This window comes from Cariama cristata, unplaced genomic scaffold, assembly GCF_000690535.1.
Source record: "Cariama cristata isolate BGI_N322 unplaced genomic scaffold, ASM69053v1 scaffold23085, whole genome shotgun sequence".
Lineage (NCBI taxonomy): Eukaryota > Metazoa > Chordata > Aves > Cariamiformes > Cariamidae > Cariama > Cariama cristata.
Genome location: NW_009618447.1, coordinates 918 through 11,470, shown reverse-complemented (window position 1 = coordinate 11,470; position 10,553 = coordinate 918). Strand labels below are relative to the sequence as shown.

Below are 10,553 nucleotides of genomic sequence, written 5' to 3'. Positions count from 1 at the left end.
ATATATATATATATATAAAAACAGAAGTCTAATTACAGCAACATTTGTTACTCTGTGATAAAATCTGCAATTTACAAAAATGAAATGACTGGTTTTTGCCTGCCATTAAGGCATTTCAAATTAACACCATGGAACTGATGTCTGTAATAAAGCGCTTCCTCATGTGATCCAGTCACATGACAATGTGCATCCCCAAACTCATCATTCTCTGAAAAGAGAAAGAAGAATGTTTTAGTAAGCAGTATCCTTTCCTCCTTGGTTTTTCTGCACCTTGGATACACCATGAAATGAAATCTGCACAGTACCCTCAATTCCAAACAAGAAAGACAGCAAGCCATGTCCTCGTCCCTCCCCTGCCAGGAACAAGACACTAACAAGTAACCCACACCAGGATTTATCTTCTAGGTTCTGACACCCAAGCATCCATTAGCTCTTTCAGGGCTACCAGCCTTTTTCACACAAATAATTCCAGCTAAGAGCCTTACATGGTCGCTTGTTTTCAGAGTCAATTTCAGAGAGACACCCATAACCACGGAACATTACCGTACTGTTTAATACATTAAACTGAGGTTCAACATGGTAGCGATGAAAGAAACCCTAGTGCTAAGGATGCTTTGTGTTCTTCTCTGGAGATGAGATCATTATAATACAGAAGAGTCTCTTCCCTCTTGATGAGTAAGGATGATGGCTGAAGAGTAAATTCCACTGAAACCTAGCAAATAACTGAGAGGTAAATGAATGGAATGGGTATCTAACTTAAATACGATGTCACCTCTAATGGACTCCCAAGAAAACCTCTCTGAAAGCAGAATCAGCAAACCAGGTAGACTTGCAGAATAGATAAAATCTTAAGTTTACCTGGTAGTACATGGATGTAACTAAACATGAACTTCAAAACTCTTTTATAAAAAAATCTGGATCTTAATTATGTTTCCTAATGACTTGTTTTATCTCAATATCAATTCTTAACACATAGTCTATGGAAAATCTCAGCAGACAGACTACTTGTTCCTTCTTAACGATTTATGTTACAGTTAAAGGACACAACTAAGGCCAAAATGTCACTTTAAAGAGAACAGAACTACAGTTAACCCAAAGTCACACATTTTTCTTCATCCTTAAAAACTGTATCATACAAGGAACTGCAGACCATCAGGCTATAAAATCCAGGATTCGTTTTCTCCTCTCTATGTTAAGATATATAATTTAAGATTTACTGGCTATTTACCTTCTTTGTGCAGGAAACATACCAGATGCAGATGCCTGCGCAGCCACCTGCTGAGTAGCAACAAGGGCAGCAGAGGTCAATCCTGAGGGAAAGAAGAAACAAAGGAGGAATGTTGACATACTTCTGGTTTTAATGGATTTTTGTGCTCAGAGAAATGTTAGGAAGCATCTCTAAGGTAAACTGACAAAAAAACCCACCGTCAGAAAATGGTGGGGTTTGTAAGTTGCAAATATTTCTGGCAACAGTGTTAAGACAGTCTGCCCAGTATGATCAATATGCCTCCATACAGTAAGCTGAATTGTCCTTGATAGATATTTTACAAGAAAATACAGCATTCCTACTTACTGTATTCCTTTCCAAGTACTGCACTGCATGATGCTAAGTGGTTTGTATGAGTTCCTGAATAGGAAGCTCAGTAGAAATAATAGGTACCAGGAAACAACAAGCATCAAAAGTTACAGTGAATTACAGAAACAACATGCCAGCTGCTCAGAATACAATACTTTCATAACAACTTATCATTTTTACAGTTTTCCTACTGAACAAGCATAATGCATCCCAGAAGGCATATGGATTCACTGAATCAAACCGAGAAATGTCAAGACTTTTACACAGGAAAAATAACTGCTGACGCACCAAGTGAACATAATGAATTCATGCCATTTAGCCACCAATTGTGATAGCATGTACTTTGCTGCATGGGAGGAAATCTCCTTTTAATTCGGCCAGAGTCCAGGGTTAGAAAAAAAACAGCCAAAGACTGGTATAAAATCTAGGGAGAATGAATTGTTTCTTACTGTTCTGTTTTTTCCCTGACTGCAACTTTATGTGCTGCATTTGCTAAAATACAAAGAATCCTCTTTCAGATGGTCAAATTATAACAAGCTCAAACCCTTGCGACTGCAATGCCTTGTACATAAAATATGTTCAGTATAAAAAGCTTTTGTCTTTGCTACACTTCTTCCATTGCTTACACAACCCTAATTATAAAAAAAGAAGGTTGGTTGGTTTGGTTTTTTTACTTCCTTTCAGTCAGTTAATGTCAGTTTGCCATAGGAATCAAAACATTCACATGAATGCCAGTCTATCTGGTACATCTTTAATAATGCTCTAACACCCAGTTTTGGAAACAAAACTTGGTATTTCTCAGGCATGAAGCTACTCATTTGCTGTTAGTCCATGCTGTGAATTTTCAAGCCTTCTTCCTAAATGTAAGGCACTTCTGATTTAACAAGGGGAATCTCTATTCAAAATGCTTCACATAGGCATGATTTCCAATGTCAAGGTAACAACTCCATGAGGCATGCTAATCCCACCACTGGAAATCTGCTCACCTTGAAATGGGTCATATTGTCCAGGTATAAGTGGGTAACCCATTCCAACATGTGTGTGATGGTGTGTATGGAGATGCCGCTGGCTAAAAGGAGAATGACGGTCTCGTTCCCTTTCTGCTTCCCGTTCACGCTCAGCTGCTGATTTTTCCACAGGCTAGTAAACAGAACGCGAAATAAAACTGATGTGAGAATTTTAAAAGGGACAAAATCACAACAAAACCACATTTGCTATTACCTGGCAACAACCTTTTGAATTCAAATGTTGAAGCTGATTTTTTTCTGAAGTATCTCTAGTGGACTACTTGCACTTGATTCTAGTCTAAAGCTGGTGTGGCTAACAGATGGTTTTCCAAGGCATAGAATCATAGAATTGATATGGTTGGAAGAGACCTCAAAGATCATCAAGTCCAACCTTCTACCCAACGCGCCCATGCCCGCTAAACCCACTAAACCATGTCTCAAAGCGCCACATCTAAGTGTTTTTTGAATACCTCCAGGGATGGTGAGTCCACCACCTCCCTGGGGAGCCTGTTCCAATGCTTAATGACTCTAACAGTGAAGAAGTTCTTCCTAATATCCACCTGAACCTCCCCTGGCACAACTCGAGACTGTTTCTCTCATGGAGATTTTGAGGCAACACAGCGCAGCTTGAAGCCACCATGATGACTTCTAATTTTGGGCTCCCTTAAGCTTGGCTGACTAAGCTTGCCAATGCCTAAACAACCTAGTTGGGCTGCTGAAAGCTGATGTAAATGAATGCTCATCCCTCTTTAACGCACTCTAGGGATCAAGTTGGCCTGAATAGCAGGAAAGCCCTTTTAAAAATAGAATCAGGAGTCGGTGACTTGCTCACAATTAACACTAGCACCAACTTAGCTAGAAGTAAAGTAACAGAACTTGCTCCAATGTGGAAATATTCAGAAATGGGGGCTGGCAATCTGCTATTCGGAAGCTGTGGATGCCTGGGAAATACAGGGAGGGGATATTACCAAATCCCACAGCCCAACTTTTCATTTCATTATCTGTTTCCAAACAGGAGCTTCCTGTTTAACTGCAATAAACTGTGTACCAGGAGGTATCTCTGAATCTACGTTTCTATACGAGTCCATTCATTTAAGATAGGAAGACTCTGAGCAGAGAACTGTTAGATGTGTCACTTCCAATTTATGCCACAGAAGCATCCTGACTATAAATTGCTTTTATTTTAAGCAGTACTATAAAGAAGAATCATGCATTCAGAGCTTGATGCCAGATTGTGTGCTTCTTAAAATTATGTTCTCTACCCCTCCCCATATGTATGACTCTTCAGTAACAACAGATGAAACCTTACAATAGGGGACTTGCTGCGATACTGGCTGGCATGCTGCTGGAGCAAATCCAGTGCTTTGGACTCAGTGGTTGATTTCGCATTGATGCTTGGGCTGGTATTGACTTTCTCTGCCTCTTCTCTGCCTGACATCTTCCCATAAACCGGATAATGAAATCCTGGAGAGAGATAGGCCCCTGCAGGTAAACAATAAATACCACATCAAGTTACTGTTTTTACATTTTGGTTGTATCAAGGTGGGAGGAAGGGATGGCAAGACAGAGGATAACATCGAAAATGGATCATGTGACTACCAAACGGCATCTTTGCTCTTCAATTCTTCACTTAATTTACAATGATGAATGGAGGTTATAAAGAGGGTTGAGCTGATAGCCATTTCAGACATTTATGGGTCCTCTTTAAGTAAAAGGAATAGTAACTATAATGGTTCTGACAGTAAGTGCTTAGAATATTTTTATAGGCAATAAACTATCTGTCAGTCTAACAGCAATAGCAGACTGTCAAGGGTTGAGAAAACTGTAGCTGGGAACTGTGGCAGTTTATAAAAGGAACATCTTGTATTAAATCAGTTTCATCTACAGAACTTTCCCTAGTGGAAGCACAAGCAAAACAAATGTCACCCACAAACCCACAAAGATTCTAATTTACTCTAGATACTAAGAGAAATATTAAAATGCAGGCTTTACTGCACTTTGAGGGTGTAAATCTAGTGTGCAAGGCAAGTTTCAGAATACATACCAGGATAGCTGTGCATTAGGACAGGAGAGACTGCGCGATAGGCTGGATGGTTGGGATCGTACATCTGTGGATAAGGATAAGCATGCAAGTACTGGATATATGACTGATGCTGACTCATGGGTGAGGAAACTGCTACTCTAGCACCCCGAGAGTCCTTCCAATTTACAGGAGTCTTTCGATCATCATTTTTTATCTTGTTCTCATCCACTGATTGAGAATCAGAACGCTTGACCTCTTTAGGCTCCTCTTTAATGCTTGCTAATGAGACAGGAAGGTTAGACAGGGAACTTTCCTTGTTAGGTGTTTTTCTAGGGCTGTCTTCTTTTAACTTTTTCTCACGATCGAGTTCTTCTGATTTTTGCTGATCAAGGTATTTTGGCTGATAGACATAATGATGCCATGTTCGTGAATCTGGATCCTAATATGGAGGGAAAAAAAATTTGTTCTGAACTTAGATGTTGAAATAAGATTGTTATTGATATTTCCCATATTTCAGTTAATGTATTTTTAATAGCTGTTTTAATAACATATGCCTATTACATAAAGGAAAGGTTTGCTTGCTACAGAGTGCCTTGAGCTCAAAGTCAAACCAATATTCCCATGAAGGAGCACGAGACTATTATCAAAATTTAATTCAATTGCTTCATCTTATATCCTTCTTCATGCCTTTAACTAGTTTAATCATGAAATACATATGCATTGTATCAAAGTTCTGAGACCACACTATTCACAAGGCATTTTAATTAAAGCCCACAGAGAGATTTTCCCACTAGAGAGCAAAAAGTATCTATGAACCACAAAATTAAAGCTGGTTAATGATATGCCAGAGCACTTAGACTACCTGGAACAATGAACCTGAAAAACTGATCTAGCTGGAAAGATGCTAATGCTGCCCCTGATACTACAAACACTCAGGAATCAGTGGAAGTCAGACATTAAGGCAGACTTCTTCCACTGACAGTCTTATTTCAAGTTCATAAAATTACACATGGGTAAGTATTTACAGGCTTAGGACCACATGGTTTAAAGAACATGTACAGGATAGCATAAATACATTTTTGCATAATGTATTACATAGATCAGTTTATAAACACATTCTAGAATAAGGTGAGTTCTTTGCAAGACTACACCAAATCAGCACTGAGCAGTAACAGGAAGACTTTTTTTCCTAATACAGGTTACAGAACAACTAATTGTAAACATTGTCTGCAATTGATACACATTTATGGCACATGCAACAGAAACATAAGCACACAACTAGAGCCTTGGACAGTCTGGTTCAAATACTCTTTTGAATCAGCAGAAATCTTCTCCTATTCGGAGCTGCACCATGCCACTTCCTTTAGAGCTCCCTAACTCACACTCACCTGACCCCACTGTATCTTGAAAGACAGCCCAAAAGGGTGAAGTCTGGGATGTACCATACACCAGAATATGAAAGCATCAAGCATTCAGGCTCTGGTTCAGAGCACAGAGGCAGTCGCATTGCCTTGAATGAAGGCAATGTGACACTTAGGAAGGTCAGCATGAAGCCACTGGATGAAATTCTGGTTCCACTGAAGTCAATGGCAAAACTATCACTGACTTCAATGGAGAGAGGATTTCATCCATTGTGTAGGTCTGTAGGGGCTTGGGGTTGGTTGAGGAGAGAAGGGGAACTTAACTTCTTCAAAAAGGTCACCTTGGGTTAAGATAAAGAGCCGAGCTTCAAGCCAACTCTTCAAAGAACCATCTCACCCATCTTTAGTAAATGCCAACTGTCATTTAACAAAAAAAAGAAACACTTCAAACCATGTTTCAAATCTACTTTAAGTCCTCTCACAATGAAAGCTGCTTATTTTGCTTGAAATTTCTCATTTCTGAACTAAGCAAATTGCTTAGAATTTAAATCTAAAAGGGAAATCTAATTCCATTTTATTCATGCATGTAATTTAAAATAGTCTGTTCGGGACTTAAGCCTGGGTTCTGTCACCACCTTGCTAGATCTTTTTCTTTTTTTTTTTTTTTCCTTTTCAAACAGCTCAACTGAAAGGTCTGTTGGTCTATTCACAGACTACAGCACTATCCAGCATGAAAAATGGCGGAGCTTGTTTAGCTGCAAAGGTAGAAGAACACAGCAGAATCAGGGACAAAATCTCACGTCTTAAGCATAAATCATGACATTCTTGTTCCACTTCCTGTGATCTCACCTGTTTAAACCTTGTGGTTGGATCTACTCCCGTTTGCTTCATGGAGTCCATAACAGATTTCATCTCCACAGCCTCCTTTATAAGCTGGTGGTTTTCCATTTGTTTAGCTTTGAAACTGTCAGATTGAAGCTGCTGCTGGTGATTGGAAATGATCTGTGATTTGCTTGTCTCCTCACCTTTGTTAGGGACTGATGTCCCTATTTTAGTGTTATTTTTGCTGGACTCTGGAGTTGAAGGGGCCTTTGAAATAGTGGCAGATGGAATATTCTTCTGCTTGTTGTCATCCTTCCCTATCTCCTTCAAGGAGGGGTCATTCTTCCTGTCACAGTCCCTCCCAGTTTGTGCCATCTTCTGTTCTGCTATTCTCTGGTCCTCATAGTATTTTTCATACTGCTGCCTGTAAGCAGGGTTAGAGGCCATTAAGGACTTTTGGTCCATATAGAGCCCGTAGGCATACTGTCCATAATAAAGTGACTGAGCAAGTGCAGGGTGTCTTTGCGTTATTACTGACTGATGTTGTGGCTGCAAATTAGAGGAAGTGCTTTCGCTTTTCTTAGCATCTGATGGTTCTGCCTTCTCTTTCTTTTCAGCCTCTTCCTCAGCCTCTTTTTTGATCTTCAGTCCCTGTGGGGTACTGCTGTTCCCAGCTGCTGGAGCACTGACCTGTCCAGACTGCACGTAACTTGGGGAATAATAGGGATCATAGCCATGGTAATAGGGAGAATGGGACTCTTTCGCTTGAGCCGATTGTGCTGTGGTTGAAGAATGTCCTTTTACAACACCGTCCTTATTAGAAATAATATCCGACGGAGAGCTGGCCTTTGACCTCATACCCTCTGACCTGCTGTCAGAGCCACCATCATCAGCCGCATCAGAAATATCCGAGTAAGCAGGGCTGTTGGTTTTAGTGGCCGTGCTATCGGCACCGTTTTGTGTCAACACATGCAGTGGCGCCATGGCAGATTGTCCATTCACCAAAGTGCTGCATTCCATCCTGGAGGCACTCCCTATGGAAGGGCTGGGCGCATTGTCTGTGAAAGTGTACACCTTATCAGCTTCAGCCTTAATACTTGCCATCCTGCTCTCTTGAGACTCTGACAGTCCATTAGCTAGCACTTCATTCTTGTTGAGATGGTCCTTTAAAAAATGTCCAGATAAGTCTTTCCCAGACCCTTTTGAATCTTCCAGCTTTCCCAGCTTAGAATCCATCTTGGGGCTTCCTGTCTCTTTGCTTTCTTTGTCCTTCAGCTTTCGCTTCTCCTTTTTCTTTTTGTCTTTGAGTGATGTGAGAGCTGGGTTTACAGTGCTTGGCTCTCCCATAATTGTGGGCTTTGGTTGAATAGGTTTTAGCGGAGGGCTCTTTGGTGTAGCCTGAACAATAGTAGTTGTTAGAGAGGGCAGTCCTGGTATTGTCCCTGTAGTGGTGGTTGTAAAGGCTGTAGTAGGTATAGCTATTAATTGGGGAGGAGTCGGTGCTGGTGCAGGGGCGATGGGTCTGGCTGTTTTCAGTTTGGAAAGGTTTTTATCCACTTTGCAGTTGTTCCCTTTCTTGCCTTTATCACCCAAACTCTTCTTGTCGATAAACCCTTCAGCCTCCAATTTTGGCATTTCGGTTTGCAAATTGCCATCTGCTACCAAGCAATTATCCAGTGTGGCTGTCATATTAGAAATTACTGGAAGGCTGTTCAATTCACTGTTCAGACCCTTCTTTTTGCCAGAATTCTTTCCAGTTTTGGAACTGATAATTGAACTGGGGCCATTGCTGGTCAGTTCCCTTTTTCCCTTGGGGGTCCCTGGGGTAGTGATGGAGGAAGGAGATGTCGGTGCTTTCAGTGGATCAAAGCCTGGCAAATTTGTGCTTGGCTCACTGCATTCAAGTGCCACATTACTCAATGCTTCCTCACAGTCTGAAATTTTGTCTTCACTGTCAGGCTCAAACTCCAGTTTGTTTTCTGGGTCTAAATGTGCATGAGCCTGATGGTATCGTAGTCCATTAATGTGCTTGTACTTTTTGTTGCAGTTGGGGTGAGGACAGTCTATCAGCACTGGAGAAGAGCAGCCTTGGTCCAAAAAAGTAGTCTCAGGTTTCCCCTGGGGGGTGGTGGGAGTGCTTCTAGAGTTAGTACGAACACGCTTTCCAGATTTATTGTCCTCCGAACTGGAGTTCAAATCCAGCTCCATTGGAGGCTTAGTTTTTCTCTTGTTTGTGGATGAGGGGCTGGCTTTGACTTCATCCATGGAGCAGTTTGGGGGTGTCCTGCGCCCACTTGTGTTAAGGCTTCCCCTCCTCCCCTTCCCATTGGCACCACCTCGATTCTTATTCTGAAGTCCTCTGGACTCTGCAAAACTCGCATCACTCCCAGGTACAGCTGTGGCAGCAGAGGACCTTGCGCGCTTTCCCCTGCCCCGTCCCCCACGCATTTCCAGGTCACTTGTTGGCGATTCACAAAACCTATATAAACAAGAACAGATTTCATCATCAGGAGCTATGAACTGAATAAATACCGAAACACCACCACTTCCCATAACAGAACCTTCACATATGTTAAAGGAAAGAGGTCCTTCATCCAAATAAGAATGTTACGGCTTCAAAGGGCAAGTCACTAAAAAAGGACAAAAATGGTAAGAACAAGACCACCTAACTAGAACAATGGAGAGAAAAAATTTCCAAACTTACAGAAATGCATTTTTAAATTAACTGCCCTCTGATTGAATTCCATGTATTTCCCCTTCTCCCTCAAAAACACAAAGAAATAAAAACTCCCACCCTACATTTCAGTGTGGAACAGTGAATTACTTGTTCCACTGGCACATGTTTTCAATTATAATCAGTTTTTTTTATTAATCTCTGTAGAGTCTCTTGACAGAGATTGGGGGTGAAAATACAGCAGAGAAAAAACAGACTCAGAGTGACTGCCTACCTAGGAGGGGCCCAGTCATGCTTTGTGCAGTCCAACAGTGTTCCCACGTAAGTCTTGTTCCTCCATGTAACATTTACCACTAGGACACCTGCCAGTGGGAGAAAAACAAAGTATTATCGCAGTCAGAATAATTGGGGTAGGCTTTTTGTTTTGCTTTTTTTTTTCATTGTTTTTTGTTTGTTTTTTTTCCCCTCTCCTTCCCCACAAAGTAAGAGTTTTATTCTCATTTGCTTTCAAATGCTGTGGTCTATACTCTTCCTCTTTTCTGGTTTCAGTGACCTCAAGTTAAAACCCGCAAGAAAGACGGCAAATGACAAAGACCTAGAGTGTGTGTGTGCGTGTGTATGCATATAAGAGAGAGTGTGTGCCTGTGTGACCGTGTGTGTAATCAAGATACAGCTGACAGAAGGAAATGGGTTTTGCCATGTCCTGCTGTAAAACAGCAGCACTCACCTCTTAATTCTGCTATTATTGCACATAATTGCTTTTGCTTGGCAGCCAGCCAGCATAAACTAAGCACCAGTTACAGTGTTTATATCAGTAGGTGACGGAGAAGAATCTGCTTTGCTTTGAACAATATGATAATGATGCTTTTATTTATTTGAAATTGCATATATCCAAATACACAAACACTTACACCAAACACGTATGCACTGCAGGTTTGTTCAGCAGATATAGGCGGAAACATGTATTATTTGCCTTGCCTTTTCTTCTGTGGAAAGCGAGGGACTAGACATGAAATTGCAACCATACAGTAAAGCTATGAGGAATGACAATACAGGTACACAGAAACAGGGATCCTTTAAAAAATGTACT

The 10,553-nt window shown here is 41.0% G+C and overlaps 1 protein-coding gene across 1 annotated transcript; it reads right to left on the bottom strand.

Annotated features, from left to right (window-relative positions):
* Positions 1–162: 162 nt before the first annotated feature.
* Positions 163–9,825, bottom strand: ZNF608 (zinc finger protein 608; the record flags this gene model as incomplete). The annotated part of the gene is made up of 7 exons (XM_009700869.1): positions 163–208; positions 1,229–1,310; positions 2,563–2,716; positions 3,893–4,065; positions 4,628–5,045; positions 6,817–9,268; positions 9,738–9,825. Coding segments are annotated over 7 exons (3,374 nt in total), but the record flags the coding sequence as incomplete, so codon positions are not given.
* Positions 9,826–10,553: the final 728 nt, after the last annotated feature.